Source organism: Ictidomys tridecemlineatus, chromosome 6 (genome assembly GCF_052094955.1).
Source record: "Ictidomys tridecemlineatus isolate mIctTri1 chromosome 6, mIctTri1.hap1, whole genome shotgun sequence".
Classification (NCBI taxonomy): Eukaryota; Metazoa; Chordata; class Mammalia; order Rodentia; family Sciuridae; genus Ictidomys; species Ictidomys tridecemlineatus.
In genome coordinates, this window is record NC_135482.1 from 8,627,727 (window position 1) to 8,648,575 (window position 20,849).

At 55.7% G+C, this 20,849-nt stretch overlaps 1 protein-coding gene and 1 non-coding gene across 6 annotated transcripts; one reads left to right on the forward strand and one right to left on the reverse strand.

Moving 5' to 3' along the window:
• Positions 1–3,215: 3,215 nt before the first annotated feature.
• On the forward strand, positions 3,216–20,335 carry Sun2 (Sad1 and UNC84 domain containing 2). Of its 5 annotated transcripts, none has more exons than XM_013357310.4 (18): positions 3,216–3,500; positions 6,055–6,250; positions 7,038–7,228; positions 7,381–7,518; positions 8,274–8,369; positions 8,617–8,722; positions 9,672–9,742; positions 11,395–11,522; positions 13,536–13,790; positions 14,366–14,443; positions 14,841–14,884; positions 15,279–15,444; positions 15,776–15,997; positions 16,281–16,365; positions 16,714–16,829; positions 16,931–17,098; positions 17,436–17,528; positions 18,983–20,335. In XM_013357310.4, the coding sequence occupies exons 2-18, from the start codon at positions 6,129–6,131 to the stop codon at positions 19,094–19,096; spliced, it is 2,193 nt and encodes a 730-aa protein (XP_013212764.1). In that variant the 5' UTR covers positions 3,216–3,500; positions 6,055–6,128; the 3' UTR covers positions 19,097–20,335. The 5 variants fall into 5 exon arrangements, with proteins under 5 accessions (XP_013212764.1, XP_077908845.1, XP_013212765.1 ...); XM_078052719.1 differs by having other exon boundaries at positions 6,060–6,250; XM_013357311.4 differs by having other exon boundaries at positions 6,095–6,250.
• Positions 12,306–12,379, reverse strand: Trnaa-cgc (transfer RNA alanine (anticodon CGC)). Its single transcript has one exon. It is a non-coding gene; the product is annotated as a tRNA-Ala (tRNA).
• Positions 20,336–20,849: the final 514 nt, after the last annotated feature.

Genomic DNA, 20,849 nt, shown 5'->3' on the forward strand with positions numbered 1-20,849 from the left:
GACAACCTGATGTTTAAACTTGTTTGAAATTCCTGCCCGGGCTCCAAACTCACCCATGCCTGGCTCTCCCTGACCAGATAACAACCCTCCCTAAACCTCAGTGGCACCTCAAAATTATGAAGTTGGAATCTCAATTTACTCCCTACCTTAAAATGTTACGCCATGTACATCATTACCCTGCTCTCTGCCTCCGTATTATGCTTGCCAGAATCCTGTTAGCTGTACGTTCCCAAGACACCCCCCCCCCTTTTAACTTTTCATGCTATAAAGCCTTTTACCTGGAGAGCTGGGGCTGATCTCTAGCCCGGCTTTGGGAGAGACAGTCGCGGTCCTGCTTTTGTGTACACAGTACAACCTTGCTTTCATTTGATTTAAAATTGGAGTTGGTGGTCTTTTTTTTGCTTCCTGGTTCAACTCATGAGGTGGGAGGGGTCAGGAGACAAAGAGTGGTGTCCTGCAGGAAGTCCAATGGGAGTGTCAAGTGAGGATGGTCAGGACAAGGGGAAGGTCCTGGCACAATTATGAGAACCTTGAATGCCAAGGCCAAGAATTTTCCAAGGGCCATTTGTCTTCTGTAGATTTGCTTTTACAAATCTCCACAAATTTGGTGACTTAAAGCAACAGAAATGTATTCTCGCACAGTTCTAGAGACCAGAATTGGAAATAGGTAGCATAAGGTCACAAACAACGTGTCCTCTTCTCTGTGTCCCTATAAAAAGAATGTTTGGAATTGCATTAGGGCCCGCCCTGATCATCCGGGGTAATCTCTCCCTTCAAACCTTAATCTCATCTGCAAAGACTTTCCATTCAGGTGACAGTCACAGATTCCAGGATTAGTACCTGACAATCTGTGGGGACCACTATTCCACATACTGAAGGTTCACAGAGGCAGCCTGTGGCCCGAGCCTGGCATTCACAAACCAGGACCCTCTGGGGAGCAGTTCACTCTGCCCAGGCCGTTGGTATAGAGGGGAGCAGGTTCTGCAGTGGGGGGGTGGGAGTGTGGGGAGGAAAGCACTGGGGAGCACCCTGGTGATGGGGAGTTGAGAGGGCCCCTCTCCTACTTGGATGCCGTGGCTAATCTGAGTTCTCACTTTATTTTTTTTAATCCATTAGTTCCAGGTGGAGTTTATTTAAGAAATGTAGTCCACTTCAACATCAGTAACTTAATAATCCACTATATGATAATAGACATTCAGAATAAACAAAAATCACTTTTCATTTTAAATGCACTTGATAACATTTAACATGGATTAAAAGTAAGGATGCTGCAATAATCAGAGGTCTAAAGAAATTACATAAAAGAAATAAAAGGCTACTCCAAATTCTAGAAATAACATACCAGCCCTGATGAACAACTAAAGAATATTAAGTAAATATTAAGTGAATAACATTATTATATAATATTAAGTGAATAACAATGGCTATTATTACTCTAGTACTTATCATTGACTTAACATTTTTTATTTGATAAAAAATTAGCAGGAAAATTACAAGATAAGCTTAGAAAAGAAGTGAAACTGTACTTTTGCTGTTATTAATGTTGTTATATAACTTAAAAGCGTAAAAACTTACTTAAGTAATATACTTTGATATAAGTGTAATAAAGAATAGCTTTTCCTCTAGATTAGCAATAACTACCCAGAAATACAAAACGAAAAATTTATAGTAGAAATATTAAATACAAAATAATTAAAAGGAGGAAAGACTATCAATACATGAAATGAAATTACTATAACATTTTCAGTTTACAGAATATTAATATATCGAGTTCTCCCTTTAATCTGCTGTTCAGTACATAATCAGAGAGCAGCCAGCCCTGATCCTCAGCAAGCTCCAGGTCTAAGCCCAGGAGCAACAATGGCATTGTCCTAAGGTACCCTAAGGGCAGATGACACCACCCTTTTCAGGTGGGACAATGGAAGCCCAGAAAGGGGGGCTGCTTTTATCCAGAGTTGGGCTGGAGCCAACTCAGCAGGAGACCCTCAGTTTCCTCTGTTCCCTACCCCAGCACCTTCCTGCACCAACAATTGGTCCACAATTTGGTCATCTGTCTTGTTTCCTCTCTGCATTTCAAAAAAAGTGAAATAGCAGCACTCAGTTTCATCTTAAAAGAGCTTGTACAGGGGCTGGGGTTGTGGCTCAGTGGCAGAGCACTCATCCAGTATGTGGCAGGCCCTGGGTTCCACCCTCAGCACCACATAAAAATAAATAAATAAAATAAAGATATATATTAAAAAAAAAAAAAAAAGAGCTTGTACAGGAAGTGTCTGTCCCCAGTTGTGGTATCTGTAGAGCTGGCAGGTGGGACCCAAGAGGAAAGACCCCTGGAATCAGAGGGCACTGTTGCTCATTCAGTATCAAGCACTCATTCCAGGTTGGAGAAAGGTGGAACAGATACCAGCTCTGCCCTCTGGGGCACCAACCGTGGCAAGCTCCTTCCTTAAAACAGAAGAGCTGCTGTGAAACTCTGGGGCTCTGAAAGATGGGGAGCCTCCTGCTAGGCCTGGGATCCCAAAGCCAACGCTGAAACGGAAAAACAAAACAATAAAATGGGCTTGGACGTGGAGGGACCTTCTAGTCTCAAATTTGCTTCTTTCTGTGTGGTTTTATGCAAGAAACTCAATACCTCTATTAGCCTATTTCCTTGTCTTTAAAATGGGTGTAGAAACAGCTGGCGTTAAAATGGGTGTAGAAATAGCTGGCGAAGAGGACAATTACTCAAGTGCCCTGGCGTTTAGCAAGCCTTCCCTGACGATCTTTACATGGAACCTGCTCTGAGCTAACAGCGCCAGCTCCCAGGGCGGGCCCGGAGCCAGGGTCTTCGGCCCCCACCACTCCCGCGGGCCATCTTCCCGGGCCTGTGCCTCTCCAAACCTAACGTCCCTAGGGCCCGGGCACCGCAGACAGGGAGGTGTTCGTGGAGTGAGGCGCACTCGGCGCGATCTCTGGCATCCTGGGCCACCAGACCGCGACTTCCGTCCACAGACACCCGGGTGAGCCCCAGCCCCAGAGCGGGCTCCCACCGCCGGCTACCCAGGCCTGGTTTGCACCTGCCGGTGCCTCCCACGCGCGAACTGAGGGGCTGAGCGCGCAGAGCGGCCCGGCCCACGCGGAGGGCGGGGCGAGCCGGGGCCTTTGTGTTCAAACCGGCCAATGGGTGGCGACGGTGGGCGGAGACGGCCGGCGGAGTCTGACCAATGAGCTTCGGCCTGTCAGCGTTGACTGACGGGCGCACACATACACACTCGGCCACGCGCGCGCCGCCCGGCCCCACTCGCGCAGCGCGGGCCTCCGCCGGCCGCATTGTCCGCTTGCCTGCCGGTCACGGTCCGGCCCCGCGACACTGCTCCGTACCCGCCGAAGCCCCGGGCCCCGCCGCTGTGTCGGACCTGCGCGGGGCGCCGCCCGCGAGATCCCGACGCAGGAAAGGGGCGCGCCCCGGCGGCGCGACGGGCCTCGGACGCCCGCGGCCCGGTACGGAGCAACCGCGGCAGCAGGTAACCAGGGTGGTGGGTCCGCCTACCCTCGGCCCTGGGCAGGGCTGACCGCCGAGCCACGGCCGGGTCGCTCCCGCCCGGGCAGAGCTGCCAGGCCTGCTTCTTCCTCTCGGGGCCGAGCTGGGCCAGGCTCCAACCCCGCCGGGCGCACGCCCCTGGGCTGTCGGGCAGGGCCGGCGTGGAGCCAAGGCCAGCGCCCTGACTCATCCTGCCCGCCGGCCCCCGCCCCCAGGGCTGGCCGCCCCACTGGTCAGCCGGGAGGGCGGTGTCTCCGGGCGGGACTTCCCCGCGCAGCGTCCCGGGAGGAGGAGAGCAGAGACCCGGCGGCCCCAAACCGGCCCAGGGCAGTGCCAGAGAGGCCAGGTCCAGGGACTGGCAGTTCCCGGCCTGTGACGCCTGTCAGAACTCTGGGAATAGGAAGGAGGCCGGTAGTGCTCGGTTCTAAAACAAAAACAAAACAGCCAGTGTGGGGGGCGGGGGCGGGGGCGGGGCGGGGTGTGACTTCAGTGAGCCCACCTTCTTCCCTGGTGCGGGCTGGGCGTGTGGGGCGTGAAGGCAGACGACAGTGAGCGCCCCGAGCGCCTTGCGTCCCAGTGTAAATGGAGTGTGAATAAACAGGGGAGTGAAAACGTCAGGTGCAAGATGTCCCAGATCTAGGTTAAATCTCAAGATCGGATGGATATTGCCTTTTACATTTGTGATGGGGGCAGAACTGAGAAAAGAATGTAATTCTGCTCAGAAGTGTGGAATGGAGTTTTATTTGAGGGCTTCTTAACTGGTTGTATATGAGGGGAGTGTTGATAGGTAAAAGATTTGGACTCCTAGAGGCTCACCTCTCCTTTGGGAGGATGGGGTCTTGACCTTTTCTATCTTGTGAAATCCAAACTGAAGGGTAGAGTGTTCGGTGATGGCAGGAAAGGCTTGCAGTTTTTAGCTTTTAAGCGTGCCCCTTGCCTGGCAGTCAGAATGTGAAGATTCTTGCCAAGCGAGTCTGGGTACTATATAAACATGTGGTTTTGTGTCTGCCCCCGAGCTGGAGGCTTCACCCTGCAGCAGAGCAGGGGTTAAGAGGAGGAGCTCCTGTGAGCTGTCAGGTGGGGGAGGGCACTGTGGGGTGGAACTACCTTATAAGGAGTGGAATACAGCCCAGGACCCAGGCCAGCTTCCTGCTTTGGCTACAACCAGTTGGTTACTTTACCAACACCAGCCAAAGCCAGGGATGGTGCCAGATGGGCATCCCATCTGGGAAGATGCCCATTAGCCCAGACAGGAAGCTGCTTGTTTTTCAAAAGAGGAGGTCCTAACTGGACAGACCTGATCTTCTGGTTTACACAGTCAGAGTTGGGGTGTGTTAGTGTATGCCCACCATGTGGCCCAGAGAACTAGTGATTTTGGTGTGAACCAGGAACATCAGAAGTGACAAAATGTCACAAGTACTATGAGCTGTCCAGTGGGTTTGGGATATTAACAGTTACTTTGTAGTCCTGCCTGCCAAGAGGCTATGTTGGAACTCCTCACTTCAGTAATCCAAGATTTGGAATCTGGGTGTCCAGAGCTGAGAGCCTTAATCTTGCTCATGTGGTGGAATGCCCTCTGGCCAGCCTTGCCACTTTGACCTCTTTTGTCCTCATTATCAGCTTCTGAGCCTTGCTTTCAGCCTCACATGGCCCGAAAACTGGGACTGAATGTAATGCCATCCTGTGGTGCCACTTCCCCCTGTGTCGTTAGTTTGAATATTTGTTGTGTAATCATGCAGTTTACAGCCTGTTCTGAGTGTATATGGGGCTATGGAAGATTCTAGTTGGAAGACACAAAACATTCTTAAAATAACCTGCAAACTTTTTGGTGGAGTAGAAAGACCCAGGCCCTATGACCTGTCAGGTCTAGCTCAGATCTTCTCTGTCACTTGTAAGCTGGGTGACTGGGGCAAGTTACCCATCATCTTAGCGTCCCAGGTTCCCCCCTTGATAGGTGGGAGTGATGATACCCACCTCCCTTGTGGGATCACAAAGGGAGACTGGTGCTGAGGAGGCATTTTTCAAAAAATCTTATCGTGTCACATCAGGAAGAGGGGCATGTCATGCCTGGAGAGGTGGAGCGTGAGCAGTCGCAATGGGAGGCTCTACTGGAGTGGGCTTTTTGGAGTCAGGAATGACCAGCGACTCAATAGTGTGGCTAAGGGGGAGCCCCCTCTGGAGGGAATCAGTGAGCCTGAAGCCAGACCCGCTCCAGGGAGAGGGGGCAGCTGGGCTGGAAGCGCCAGGGAGCCCAGCACCTGGCTGGTGCCTGCCCTGTGCCAAGTTCTCTGCTGCATGTCGGAGGCTGAGGAGGCCCAGTTCTGGCTGTGTTCTGCCGAGCGTCAAGGAGGATCAAGGGAAACTGTACAAAGGCATAAAGCCCTGTGGAAGTTACGGGGGAGGCCCCAGGACGGCCCAGGGAGCCCCGAGGCAGGGCACAGTGACCACTGTGTCTTGGCCACACTGCAGGGCCTTCGCCTGAATGCAGGAGGCTCTGTCCTTCATGGTGAGACAGCACCTGTTTCTCTTCCCCCAAGGACAGCCCTGAGTGTCACGTGCCATCCTTTCTTTCCCAAGACTTCTTCAAGGGACAGGCACATCCCCCCTCGCCATGTCCCGACGAAGCCAGCGCCTCACTCGCTACTCCCAGGGCGATGACGATGGCAGCAGCAGCAGTGGAGGGAGCTCGGTGGCAGGGAGCCGGAGTGCCCTGTTTAGGGACGGTCCTCTCAGGTAGGGCGCAAAGGGCTGCACGGCCCTGTCCAGGGCATGGCCCCCAGAGCAGGCAGCTCTTCCTGCTGCAGCCTTCAGGGTGGCAGATGCCCATGTGTGTGTCAGGGGTTCTGCCCTCTCCACCCATGTGAGAGGTGCTGCTGCCCCGCTGGCTAGTAACAGGAAGTGGGGAGAGGCAGCTTCAAGCATAAGCCAGGCCGGAAACCCCAAAAGTGCAGGCAGGGCTCACGGCACCCCTCCACCCTGGAAGGGTGTGGCAGGCTGGCCATCCTTCTCGCACCCACACCCACGCGTCTCGCCACCTGCAGGGCCTCAGCAGCTGCCTGACAACTCAGGAGCAATGACTGCCTGCCTTGTCCTGCCCCTTACCATCAGGGCCCCGAGGCTCTGGGCTGCTCTAGGAGGCCGGGCGGGGCCTGTCGGGTTTGGGGCGGGCTCGGGAAAGAACTTTGACTTTGAAGTTAGAGATCTGGCTCCGTTCTCACTGATGCACTTGCCTGTCTCCTGTGAAATTCAGAGCTAACAGGAGCAAAGACAGTACCTAGGGTTGGGGGTGTGGTGGCTCCGTGGTAGAGTGCTTGCCCAACATGTAGGCCCAGGTTCTAGCCCCCATTGCCAAAAAAAAACCAGGTGACAAAGACGGAAGGAAAAGACAACACTCGAGTGAGTCAGCTGCCCCCGAACAAGGCTGCCCTGGGGAGAGGAGGCGCCAGGGTTGTGGCTTCGTCTGGAGTTCTGGCTGGGCTCACCACCCTGCTCCCTGCTTTCCCCTCATGGTTGTCCCCAGGACCGTGAAGAGGAAATCCAGCAACATGAAGCGCCTGTCCCCAGCACCACAGCTGGGCCCCTCCTCTGACGCCCACACCTCCTACTACAGCGAGTCCGTGGTCCGGGAGTCCTACATCGGCAGCCCCCGGGCGGCCTCCCTGGCCAGGAGCGCCCTTCTTGACGACCACCTGCACAGTGAGCCCTACTGGAGTGAGTGTCCCAAACCTTCCTCCTGGGGCTTTGCTTCCTCCCAGCTCCCCCCTAGTGTCCCCACATGGGACACGCTTGTTGAAGCACCCTCTGCGCAGCCCAACGTGCTAAGGCACTGCGAGGCCTAGAAGAGCCCATTCCTCCCTGGGCAGGTGGGGACCTGCGGGTGAGGAGGAGGAGAGGCACCGGAGGCACCGAGAGCAGCCAAGTCAACGGGCTGGCAGAGAGCAAGGTCTCTGAGGACTTCCTGGGCTCCTCCTCCGGCTACTCCTCTGAGGACGATTTTGTGGGTAGGTGGGGCCTCCAAAGGAAGCTGGGCAGGGGACACCCTGACAGCACGAGGGGGTGTGGTGTGGGGCACCCCTCTTGCGCCCAGCACTCCCTGAACCTGTCTGGGGTGGCCCCTCATGCGCTGGGCCATGCACTTTGTCCCACCCCCACTGCTGTGTGAGCAACCCAAGGCCAACGGCTCTGTGTTGTGCCCGTGTCAGCAGTTCAGTGTGAGCCCTGCACATAGTGGGTACTTCATAATATTTGTTAGATGCATGAGTGTCCCTTTTGTCTAGTTCTGAACAACAGAGTGAGGGATTGTGGGTGAGGAGAGGCCGCCAATCAGAAAGCTCTGGTGGGAGAGAAATGTCAGAAGCCTCCCATGCCACTCCTCCCACAAGCATTTCCCCACCTACTGTGAGCAGGCCCGTGTGATGCTCTGGGGATGTGAAGGAGATGGCTCAAGTAGATGGTCAGGCTCCATATCCCCAGAGGAGGCTCTTAAAAGGGCCCAGGAGCTGGGCAAGATGGTACATTCCTGTAATCCCAGCAGCTCAGGAGGCTGAGGCCAGAGAATTGTGAGTTTAAAGCCAGCCTCAGCAATTTAGCAAGGCCCTGAGCAACTAACTTAGCAAGATTCTGTCTCTAAATAAAATGTTTAAAAAGGGCTGGGGATGTGGCTCAGTGGTTAAGCTCCCCTGGGTTCAATCCCTGGCACCAAGGGGAAAAAAAGTGCCCAGGAGCTGAGCTGGTTTCCTCCTGTGTTCCCCTGCAGGCTACTCGGACACAGACCAGCATAGTTCGGGGTCTCGGTTGAGGAGTGCTATCTCTCAGGCCGGCTCCTTTGTCTGGACAGTGGTCACTTTTCCAGGTGGGTGCCAGCTGAGTGTGCTCAGCGCCTCCTGCTCTCCACGGCAGTGACTTCATGCTGGGCACCAGGCCCGACAGAGACAGGTCATTCTAGGATAGTTACTGGGGGCCAAAAGACCTTGGGACAGGGGGTGTGGAGCAGCAGCAAAGCAGAAGAGGGTGCACTAGTATGGGGTGTGGGGGCGGCAGGGGACCACAGACAGAAAGGGTGAAGTGCCGCACACGGCCTCAAGTCTTAGGCTCCGTAGCTGCTTTTTTAGGCCGGATCTTCGGACTTCTCTACTGGTGGGTTGGCACCACCTGGTACCGCCTGACGACAGCTGCGTCCCTCCTCGATGTCTTCGTTTTAACCAGGTGAGCGAGTCTCCAGCCTTGACAGTGAATCAGAATGCCCTGGGACTGAAGGAGCAATGCCCCATCTTAACCCAGGCCTGGCGATCCCCCAGTTTACCTGTAGCTTTCATCTGGGAGCAGGAAGTGCCCCCCAGAGCCCAGGACTGCCAGAAATGGATGGTGCACAGAGGCAGGTTTTGTTCCTTCGGGACAAAACTGTAAAACACAGATTCTTGTATCCTGGACACGTCCTACTAAGTGGCACCCCTCCAGCCGCTTCTGATATATTTGTTAGATGCACGAGTGAGTCCTGAGAAGGCTTGTGCTGGTGATGCCTTGAGGCGCTAGCTCAGCCGTGAGGTTCCCAGATAGTCCAGCTCCCCTTTGGGGCCTCTGACAGTCCAGACAGGTTGGCCTGCGAGTGTTCAGAAGCCACAAAGAGATGGTGCCTGAGGATGCTGTGGGTCCTCCCTCAAGTTGCCAGACCAGCAGGACCACGGTTTGGAAACTTGTCCCCCTTGGCAGAGGAAAGAAAATTGGACCAGAATCAGGATCCTTCTGTCCATGATCAGGTCAGGGCAGGCAGCCAGCAATGCCAGAAGAGGGCCAAGGACTGGTGCATGTCACCAATAAAGGTTCCTTGTTCTAGAAGAAAATATTTTTGTATAGGGAGTTACATATTATTTTCTATATTTGCTTGCTTACAGGGTCTCCCTTTACAAAAATGTTTATAGATGTCTCAGACCCACACTATTTATTGTCGGTAACATCCATAAGATTCCTAGAGTCAAAATTGTCCTCATCATCATGACCAGTGGATAAGGCTGGTGTCCAGTCTGACCCTGACCCCATGAGAAGCTCACGGGTTGCTCACCTCAACCCTAGTTCAGGGTTCAGAAAGCCTCCGGGCTGTCTGGGGGTCGGAGGCCCACTCCTAATGCTTCCCTCCGTCTGCCTGCCCACCGCCCAGGCGCTTCTCCTCCCTGAGGACTTTCCTCTGGTTCCTGCTGCTGCTGCTGCTCCTGACAGGCCTGACCTATGGTGAGTCAGGGTGGCAAGTGCCAGGGGGCGGGGCAGAGCATGGCAGATGCTGGGCTAGTGGCCAGTGTGCCAGGCAGGGACTGGGCAGAGCTCTGGGCCTGAGACCCTTCTCTCCCGGCCTCCACCATGTCCTCCACTGACCCGTGCTGCCCCTTCGTGGGGTGTCCCAGGCAAAGGGAAGAGGCCCAGTCTACTGATCTTGCGCTAAATTGGGACAGCTACATGGCAGCTCAGGGTGCCTTGAGAACATCGCCCTTGGCAGAACACACCCAGGACAGCTGTGCTTGGGTGCAGCAGGAGCTCGGGGCTTTTATTATTAGCAGTCACTGCTCCTCCTGTCCGGGCAGGACAGAGCCATGCAAGCAGACCCTTCTCACAAGACCAGGCTAGGGCTTTAGCTATCCTGAAGGTAAGAACAAAGCAGTACACTGTGGTGTAGCCACTTGGTCACTTACGTGGGACTCTGCAGGTTCCAGTCTTGGCCATGGGACTGTCCCATTCACGTTGCATTTTGTGTGGGCAATTTTACCTGAGTTTCCTGATTTCACAGGACTTACCTATGTGGTCTGAGACTCACTTTTTTTTTAGTTGTAGATGGACACAACACCTTTATTCTTATGTGGTGCTGAGGATCCAACCCAGCGCCCTCCACTGAGGCGAGCTCTCCACCACTGAGCCCCAGCCCCAGCCCGAGACTCACTCTTAATGACTGTGTCAACTTCTAAATATTTTTTAGAGTTGGTTTGATAGGTTTAGCATCTATTCAACTTGTCTTTCTTTTATTAATATCAGGCAGAACATTTTCCCACCATGTTTTCTCTTTGCTTCCTGTTGCAAGAACAGCTTGGGCATACCCAGTGGGGCCTGGGCATTACCCTAAAAATAACCATGGTCCTTGGTAATCGCGTACCACTTTACCTGGAGAACCTTTCCCCAGACACCATCTCCCTGTCACGTGGAGATGCAGGTGGAGAGGGGCGCATGTCTGAGTGACACATGTCCACCTGGGACTTCAAGCCAAGAGGTCATGTGCTTCCTCTCAGCCGCTCGCAGCTGATGACTGAGCTGCCAGCGTGGACTGACCAGGTCGGACACTTCTCAGCCACTGACATCTTCAGGCTCACACTCCCCACCCAGCCCCCACTACTCAGGAGTCAACACGTCACAGAGAGGCCACCCCCAAAGTCAGCAGGTGTTTCTGTGGCTGCAGCTGTGTGAGCAGCTGATGCCTCCTGTCCTCCTAGTGTCGTGGTGCCCAGCCTGACAGCCTGGTCACCTGGGGAGCTTCTCAAACATACCCTCCCGGGGCCCTGACAGCAGCTAACTCCCCCTGGAGGGGGCAGCCAGGTGCTGGGTGTTTGAAGGCTCCTGGGTGATGAGGCTGTTGGGCCAGACCCAGAACCACTGTCAGGCTCTACCCTGGATCCTCCCTAACTGGCCAGAGCCATTTTGAGTTTTGCTATCGACAGAATAGATGAAGGACCTCTGAGGAGGCCGCGAAGATGAGGATGAGCCTCATGCTGAGGCTCGAGGAGGAAGTGCAGCCTCCAGCAGAGCAGGGCTCCCTCGAGTAACACAGGTCACCATGCCCAAGGTGAGGCCGCCTCTTGCTGCTGGCCCCAGCCTGGGTGACCGTCTTCGCCCTGTGCCAGGTGCTTGGTATTTCTACCCCTACGGGCTGCAGACGTTCCACCCCGCTGTGGTTTCCTGGTGGGCAGCGAAGGACAGCAGGAGGCAGCCTGAGGTGTGGGACTCCAGAGGCTCTTCCCCACAGTTCCAGGTGAGTGCGGGGCTGCGCAGACCTCCCCCACCTGCCTCTGCACTTGACCTCGCCCCACGCCCCTCTGTGTTCTGACCCCCCTTTCCCTGCTGTCTGGGGCACAGGTGTTAGGGTGGGGTGGCCTGCACACCAGTATGACTCAAAAGTGTCCAAAATGTAGTTGCAGCCTAAGGACAGAAAACAGAAGGAAAAGTAACCAGCAAATTGCCACCTGTCTTATTCCTTTTCAATACAATGCCACCGTGTTGCCTGCTCAAAGGAGCGGCAGCAGACTGGTCTGCAATGGCGACTGGCTGGCCTCAGCCCTTGCGGGGAAGGCCATCCCACTGCACCTTGCTGGCTGTCCCAGGCTTGCTCTCTCAGTAGCTGGGCAGGGTTCCAAGGATGCTGGCCAGACTGCAGGGACCTGTCGGAGGCCACACACTGTCACTTCCATTCTTTTGGTGATGCAGAGCTCAGGGACAGTCCAGATTCAAGGAGACAGAAGAGGAAGACTCTTGACGGAGAAGTAGCAGGGTGCGCTGTAGAGGGCAGGCCCAGGGAGAAGCGAGGGTTTGTTGCCAGTTTTATAATTGCCAGTGTATGAAGATGGACAGGCCCAGGCTGTGCCCTCAGTCTGCAGTCAGTCAACGGGGACAGGAGGATGTGCAGCCAGAACATGGTGTGAGCGTGGGTTGCTTAGGATTCTCTGTCCCCATTGGTTGCTGTGGCACTTGCCCACAGTCCCAGTGATAGGAGGCTGAGGCAGGAGGATCCGAAGTTTTTTTTTTTTTTTTTTTTTTAATGTGATGCTGGGGATTGAACCCAGGGCCTTGTGCAAGCGAGGCAAACACTCTACCAACTGAGCTACACCCCCAGCCCCAGGATCCCAAGTTTAAGGCCAGCCTGGGCAACTCAGTGAGACCCTGTCCCAAAAAGAAAAGGGCTGAGATGTAGCTCAGTAGTTGAGCTGCGGGTTCAGTCTCTAGTACCAAAACAAAACAACACGGTCCCCACTATAGTTACTCAAACTTTGCTTACACCTCGCTGACTTTATTTTATATCACATTTTAATCATATATATCCATGGACACTGCTTTCCTCAACATAATTTATTAATTTATAAAATGATGACATATTCTGTCATCTATGACTTCCTTTTTAATTATCAAAGATCACTTTTTCTGCAAAAAGGGGAAGTGAAGCTTGAACACAGCTTCACCTTTGCTTATATTTGAACAAAGACAGCAGATGGGGCCGGACGGGCGGCCAGGCCGGGCAGGCGGGGAGAGCTCTGCTTTTATTGGTTTTTTTGAGGCCCATGAACACGCTGCTATGTAAGATGGAACTTCTAAAAGTCAGAAGCTCTTCCACCCGTCTGTGAGCCTCTTGCCATTTAACTGATGTTTGACAGATTGCATTTCATAATCTCTCTTGCAAAGATTTTGTTTTGTCAACAATATTCTCAAAATTTGTAACACACTATCAAATGCCACCCTCTGGCCCAAATGACCATTACTCCGCCTTCAGCTTCCCAGTGGGACACCCAGCTAAAGAGGAGAAGGGAAGGGCTCACTCCCTGGTAGCTAGGGGAGCGGTGGCGCTGAGCACCACTGTGGCTGGAGCTTGCAGTGCTCATCTCTCCCACCTACACACCTGCCTGGCGGAGGGGACCGGGCAGTGGGCCCAGCAGGTCACTCAGGCCACCCCACCCACACTGACGCCTACCACAGCTTCCCATCCTTTATTTGGACCAACCCTACTCTCTAGTCCCCTCCCCTGCCCCCTGCACCTCCTTGGGCTCTGATTCCTGCAGCTCTCCCTGGGGCCCGCCCTGGGGACCCCCGCCTTCCTATCTGGGAACACCTGCCTCTCCCTGGCATGTACCCCAGCCACAGTCCCAGCCTGAGCTTGGTCACAGTCTTCCTGGGGCTCTCTTCCCTCTCCGCTGGTCACAGTAGCGTGTGCAGGAAGTGTCCTTGTGGGTGCTCCTGGGTCCCTCACCTCTGTTCCTGCCCTGCCCCGCCCCACCAGGCGGAGCAGCGCATCCTGTCCCAGGTGCACTCCCTGGAGCGGCGGCTGGAGGCTCTTGCTGCTGAGTTTTCCTCCAACTGGCAGAAGGAGGCCATAAGGCTGGAGCGCCTGGAGCTGCGGCAGGGTACCACTGGCCAGGGGGGCAGCAGTGGCCTGAGCCACGAGGACACCCTGGCACTCCTGGAGGGGCTGGTGAGCCGCCGAGAGGCCGCCCTGAAGGAGGACATCCGCAGGGATACCGCCACTCTCCTCCAGGTGGGGAGCAGAGCTGCCCAAGGGTGGGAACTCGGGACCGTGGGCATTTGGGGTGGAGGGGCCCCTGCAGGGTGAGAGAATGAGCACTGATAGGGTCAGCCAGCTCTGCCACTTGGCAGCTTCTCTGTCTAAGCCTCAGTCACAAATAGAAACTGTCCTGGTGGAGGCACCTGGAGCACCAGCCCCTCAGGAGACCTGTCTCAAAGTAAATAGTTCAAAAGGCGGGGGTGCAGCTCAGTGAGGGGGCGCCCCGGGTTCCATTCCCAGGACAGCAAAACACATTTTAAAATATTGCTTTAAAGAGAAACATGCAGACGCCTGTCTTCTCTTCCCCCAAGCTGTGAGGGGTGTGATGTGGAGCGTGGCCCGGTGCCTGACGCCACAGGTGTGGTGTGCCGTAGAGATCAGGCGGGACTCTTGCCTGTTTCAGAGAAGCACGGTGGCCTATGGCCAAGAGCCGAAGCCCGGGAACCAGAGCCCTGGTTCGAATCCCGGTTAGAACACCTCCTAGTGGCAAGCGCCCCTCCAGCGCTGCTGTCCAATCTTCAGTCCTCCCCTCGTGTCTGATCTGACAGGAAGAACTGGTCACTCTGAGGGCAGAACATCACCAAGACTCGGAAGACCTCTTCAAGAAGATTGTCCAGGCCTCCCAGGTTGGTGGGCCGGGGCACGTGGGCCTCTGCTGGGGTCCTGACCAGTTCCACAGCTCTTCTTGATCTGAGAGACTCTTGGGACCCCTGGTCCTTGCAGGGACACTGCTGGGTGTACGTGGGAAGCACGAGGTCTCCTGCCTTACCTGTGTGAGCGGAACTCACCCTCCACGGGGAGCACGCTCAGGACCAGGACGGCTGTCCCTGGTTGTGCCCGTGCCGAGGGCATGGGGACGTGGAAATAGGAGGGTGTGTCAGATGTGGGCGAGACTCTCAGGACTCTGGCCAAGTGGCCAGTTTGACCTTTGCTGTGAGGAACCCTGGGGCAGAGATGTGGTCAAGTAGGTGCCCAGTGGAGGCCACGCTCCTCTCTGAGCTCACTGTTTCTTGTGTCCCTCAGGAGTCGGAGGCTCACATCCAGCAGCTGAGGTCAGAGTGGCAAAGGTAAAGTCCCAGCCATCTGCTCCCCTCCCGCCCAGCCCCAGGTCAGGACCTCTGTGTGCAGCCTGTCTGAGGGGCGGTGCTTAGTAGGGGCTGCTCATGGTGAGAGGTGCCTCTGCAGCAGGACCAAGGTGTGTGGGCTGCCTGCAGCCAGCGTCCTTTCTGCCTCGCGCAGGCCGCCGCCTCACAGCCCACCGTCCACAGTTGGCGAGGCGAGAGGCTGCACCAGAGGGGTCATGGGATCAGATCTGAATTAGCTCTGGGACAGGGATGCCACCCTCTGGCTTCTGGGCTGTGTCCTGCGAGCCACTCTCTAAGAGCAGGCCCTGCTTAGTGGGCACCACCGTATGACAGAAGCCGACCAAGGGTTGCTCTTTCTTCCTCTCTCTGGGACTAGGATGACCCAGGAGGCCTTCCAGGAGAAGGCGATGAAGGAGCTGGGGCGGCTGGAGGCCCAGTTAGCCAGCCTGAGGCAGGAGCTGGCCGCTATGTCCCTGAAGCAGAGCATTGTGGCAGATGAAGTGGACCTGCTGCCCCAGAAGATTCAGGCTGCACGCGACGACGTGAGTTGGAACCATCTGAGGGCCCTGCCAAGCACCCTCTGCTCTGAGTCCATCTGCCCTGGGGTCTGCACAGCAGGAGCCTCCTGTCCCGGCCTGTTATCTCCAGGGTACCACTGCAGAGCTGGACTCGGCACAGGCCTGGGCCTGCCTGGCCCGAGTGCCTGCTTCTCCTGGATGCCCAGGGATTGTGGTTCATCAGCCTTTCCTCCAAGGGCCTCCCTCCCGCCCAGCCCTGCTCCCCAGCTAACTACCACCCCGCCTGGCCTGGCTTTGCCACAGCAGCCTCTGCTACTCCTGCAAGCCTCTTAGTAACACCATGTTTTGTCCCTAGGTGGAATCTCAGTTCCCTGCCTGGGTCAGTCAGTTCCTTCTCCGAGGTGGAGGCACCCGCGCTGGCCTCCTCCAGAGAGAGGAGATGCAAGTTCAGCTGCAGGAGCTGGAGAGCAAGATCCTCTCCCACATGGCGGAGATGCAGGGCAAGTCAGCCCGGGAAGCCGTGGCCTCCCTGGGACTGACGCTGCAGAAGGAAGGCATGGTCGGGGTCACAGAGGAGGTGAGGAGCAGGCACCCCATAGACACACTGCTGTTCTCACTGGGAGCTGGAGGACTGGGAGGTCTCAGACCCCAGCTCCTCACTTCCAGGACATAAGTGGCATGAGGAAGCTCCGACATTTGCCTTGGGCCCAGTGGAGGTGGGTGGAGATAGCACCCATACCTGCCTGAGTGCCAGCATGGCACAAGCCTAGAGGGTCAGTCCACAGTGCCCAGCCTATGGCAGCAGGATGGGGCAGGCTCATCTCCTTCGCATGGTGACTGTGTCCTGGGCCGTGCTTTAGCAGGTGCACCGGATCGTGAAGCAGGCCCTGCAGCGCTACAGCGAGGATCGCATTGGGATGGTGGACTACGCCCTGGAATCAGGAGGTGTGTGCGCCACCTCCTCCACGTTCCTTGTCATGGTCCCCACCCACAATAGCTGGGCCCCAAATCAGCACATGTCACCCAACACAGACTCTTCACCAAGGAAGGGATGGCCCAGGGAAGCAGGAGGTACCCAGGCAGCAGAGGGGCGGTATCTCAGCTGCTCCCTGGGTCTGGGCTAGGGCAAAGCCTGGGCCTAGGCACCTTCCCTGTCCTCAGTGAGGAGACAGGCAGTGGCAGCCTCTCCTGGCGGCTCCAGCCTTCATGCCAGGCTCCTGTGGCTGGCAGCCTGAGCTGGTCGTCTGGGTCTTCCCCTCCAGACACCCACCCTGTCCTTCTTTCCTGTTTCAGGGGCCAGTGTCATCAGCACCCGATGCTCCGAGACCTATGAGACCAAGACAGCCCTCCTCAGCCTCTTCGGCATCCCCCTGTGGTACCACTCCCAGTCACCCCGTGTCATTCTTCAGGTAGGCAACAGGGCTCAGGGCACGTTGGGACATGGCCCGCTTCTCCAGTCAGCCAAATTAGACTTGGGGCCTCATACTGATTTATCTTCTCTCCACTCCAGCCAGATGTGCACCCCGGTAACTGCTGGGCCTTCCAGGGGCCCCAGGGCTTTGCCGTGGTCCGCCTCTCTGCACGCATCCGTCCCACAGCTGTTACCTTAGAGCATGTACCCAAGGCACTGTCACCCAATAGCACCATCTCCAGTGCCCCCAAGGACTTTGCCATCTTCGTGAGTATCAACCAGTGTGGGGCTGGAAGGGTTGTAGGAGTGTCCTGTGGGTATCTGCCGAGATTCCAGCTGGGGTCACCGGCTGGGAGGCAGGGAGTGGACTTGGAAGAAGTGGAGCCAGGGACGGCACGTCAGTCCCAGTTATCTCAGGCTAGAGGAAGAAACCATGGCATGTGCTATTAAGTGATCATCACTGGTTACAGAGAAGTCCTGTGGTAGCCATTTCCAGTGCCCAGGCCCCTTGCAGCTCCTGGGGGATCCTGTCTGACCTGCAGAGTGGGAGGGAGTCACACTCTCACTCCCTGCCTCTCCCCTCCATCCTGTCACCCTCTTGCAGGGGTTTGATGAAGATCTGCAGCAAGAGGGGACGCTTCTGGGCACATTCACCTATGACCAGGATGGGGAGCCCATTCAGACCTTCTACTTCCAGGTACAGACCCATGAACTAGTGGGTGCAGCAGATGTCTCCCTGGCACTTACTCTGCCAGGCATAGGGTTCAGAGAGAGATGCAGTCCCTGTTCTGTCCTCCTCAGATCAGGCAGCAGAAGTGGAGAAGACCAACTTTGTAGATGGCATAGGGGAGGGTCCCCTCTGGAAGGGCACGTCAGGGAAGCTTCCTGAAACGGGGCACTAATGAGGCAAGTTTATGAAAGAAAGATTGGGTTGCCAGGAAAGACAACTGAAGGGCATTCTAGGAGAGAGCAGGGCATGGCCAGCTAGGCTCAGACAGGACCTGTGTCTTAAACTCAAGTGAGCATCAGATCTCCCAGGACCCTTAGGAACAGATTCCAGCCTCCACCCCAGCAGTCTGATTTCTTAGGGCTGATGGGCCCCAGGGACCCAAGTTCAAACACAGCATCCAGTGAATTCAAGAAAAGTGAAGAATTAGGTGGGTGAGGGATTGTGAGAGGGGAGAGAGGGGTAAGAGGCAGGAAGAATGGCCTCAGAGAGGCCCTCAGGGCCAGGGGGTGGGTGAGGATGGCATTGCTGTAGTAACAGTATGATGTGCATTTTTGTTAAGGTCTAAATAGTGACTCCAAGGAAGGCCAGCCTGGAGCCAGGGATCTAATTCAGGAAGTGGTGGTGGGGAACATGCCAGAACTGATCAGGTCTGCACAGGGTGTCGGGGTGAGGATGAGGCAGTGGGAAGGCCCCCAAGCTCAGGCTGGGGGAGAACAGGGGGCAGAGGCAGAGCAGGGGACAATTTACAGGTTACCAGCATTAAGGGTCTAGGAGCTGGTACCCAGAGGGGCTAATGCAGAGTGGGGAGTGGGTTTGCCTACTGTTTTCCCAGTTGCTGTTGAAGGACTAGATGTGAGATGGTTGTCATCAGTTTGGGGATGATGATGGGGTCTTTGCAGGGGCTGGGTTTCTCAGGGTACGGGAGAGGCCAGGGAGAGGATGGGCAGAAGGCACCACACCTGTGGCATCAGGCAGGCGAGATATGCTACAGATGCTGCCTCAAACATTGTGGCTTTGAAGCACAAAGACAGGCTGATGGGCACTTGAGAAGGCCCACACCATCATGCACCAGGGTCTCCACGATGGGACAAAGCAACTGCAGAACTCATCCAGCTCTTGACTGAACTGTGCTGTTCCTCAGCACCAAGACCACTTATATGTGGTCTGAGGGCAGGGCTTAGTGCAGCTCACATGGGTCAGTTGATGGCCAGTGTAGAATCTTGGTGTCCCAGAGGGCCCTTGGCCCTTGGCCCTTGGGCTGCACTCTGTGCCAGGAGGCTGAAGACAGGCACATAAGAAGCCAGAGACTCAGGGGAGAGGAGGGGTCTCTGGTCCTAAGGGTGATCATGCCCCCTACCTACCCTCTGTCAGTGAGGTCTCAACAGACTCTCTGACACCATCAACCCTTCCTCTCTACCCAGGCTACTAAAATGGCCACCTACCAGGTGGTGGAGCTGCGGATCCTTACCAACTGGGGCCATCCCGAGTACACCTGCATCTACCGCTTCCGGGTGCACGGGGAGCCTGCTCACTAGCCCTGTGAAGCTTCTCATGCCTGCTGCCAGCCATCTGGGAGGCTTGCCCCTCCCACATGCACCCCTACTCTAGGAGTGCGTGTGCAGCACCCCACCTCCAACCCCACAAGCTTGATCAGCGCTCTGACTTCCAGGAGCAAGAAAGAAGAGCCCTGGCCCTGGGGAGATGAGAAAGAATGTGCAGGGTTTTGCCAGGCAGCGGGCAGCCCACAGTGGCCAGCAGGTTCCAGTGCTTCCAGCACCCTTCCTTCTCCAGACTGGGCTGGCACCATGGGGTGTACATAGCATACCAGGGGGGTGGGGAGGCAGGAGGCAGGGCCACCACCCAGAGAGCTCCTGGTGGGGGTAAAGCAGGTGGGAAGCGGTGGTGGGCCCCGCCTGACCCGGGGGAGGAGGTTGCTCAGTATCCAACTGCTGTGCTCTGCCCGCGAGGCTAGTGTCACTGATTGGCCCACGGGGATCCCAAGGGGCTTCTTCAGAGGCTTATTTTATCTTAGGTAGAGGTGGGCCACGGGCTTCTTACACCCTGGCAGGGACTGCTCCTGTGCACCTCTTAAGGCTACTGCCTGTGCCACCTGTGCCAGCCTGTTGGAGTCCCCTGTGCTGGAGGCAACCACGGCTTTTTCTCCCCTGATGCCAGGGCAAAGCTTGCTCTGCCCCCCATTCCTGCTAGGGCCCGCCTGTGTCCCAGAGCAAGCTTCCCACATTCTCCAGCTGCAGGGGCCTAGGTCTACCTTTGGGGTCATTAGCATTTGGGGTTACCTAAGAGGGAGGGGACAGGAGACCTCCTTGTCCAGTGGTAATGACCGTGACAGTGCCATATGACCCAACAGTGCCATTCAGGGTGTCAGGTGGGAGGAGGGCTGTCTGCAATGAGGAGAGGGGCTTTAGACCCACGGACGGCCCTGCTGAACAATGTATATATTTTTCAAGGTCTGTTTTTTTAACTTCAAAGCTAAGGGCTTGATTCCTAGCCCCGTTCTGTGGGGCATTGGGTGGTTCTCAGTGGGGCTTGGTCCTGGCCTGTGGGGAGAGGGCAGGACCTGACTTGGCTCTGAGGCTCAGGTGACGATGAAGTAGTGGCCCCTGCACAGCCCTGCCCCTGCCCCGAGACAACCAAGTCTCGTTCTGCGCTCTCCTGTCACAGATGCTGCACTGTTGGTTTTTAATTTTTTTATCTTCAGATTCTAATTTATGGCTATGCAAAAATAAATAAATAAAAGGATGCCAGGATCAGCAGAGCGTGGCTTTTCTCTGGCTGCCGCCCAGGCAGCTACTCTTGGGGAAATGGGGCAATGAATTCTTTGTCACATCAGTGTCCCCGAAGGCTTACTCCTGAAATCTGGAAACCCAGGGCATTTGGTCAAAACCCAGTTGTGACGGGGTTGGGACACAAGGCAAGATCCTCTCCAGTGTTTCTGGGCTCAAGGGCTGTCAGGAGAAAAAAAAAATGGCTTCAGGAGCCGTCACTAATACTCCATGCAGAAGAGGCCTTTCCTGTCTGTCCCGCTGGGATAGGCTCCTGCTGCTTCACCTCTAAGGTGTCAGTGAGCAGGTGGACCCATCTACAAAGTGGTCATCTAGCCATCTCCATCCACATGCCATCCTAGGACCTTGCTCCTGGTAAAGATCCCACAAATACCTGCTCAACTACAGAAGGGTCAGGCCACTGATTTGAGATCAATGGATCAACAACTTTATTCTTCATCAACTACAAATGGGCTGGTGTTCTGTTCCAAAGGGACACATGGGA

Excerpts from the sequence above, each read along its gene's own strand:
- Sun2 (XM_013357310.4), top strand. The coding sequence starts at position 6,129 with ATGTCCCGACGAAGCCAGCGCCTCACTCGCTACTCCCAGGGCGATGAC. Across the intron at positions 14,885-15,278 it reads CTGAGGTCAGAGTGGCAAAG|GATGACCCAGGAGGCCTTCC; the intron begins GTAAAGTCCCAG and ends CTCTGGGACTAG. Across the intron at positions 16,366-16,713 it reads CTACGCCCTGGAATCAGGAG|GGGCCAGTGTCATCAGCACC; the intron begins GTGTGTGCGCCA and ends TTCCTGTTTCAG.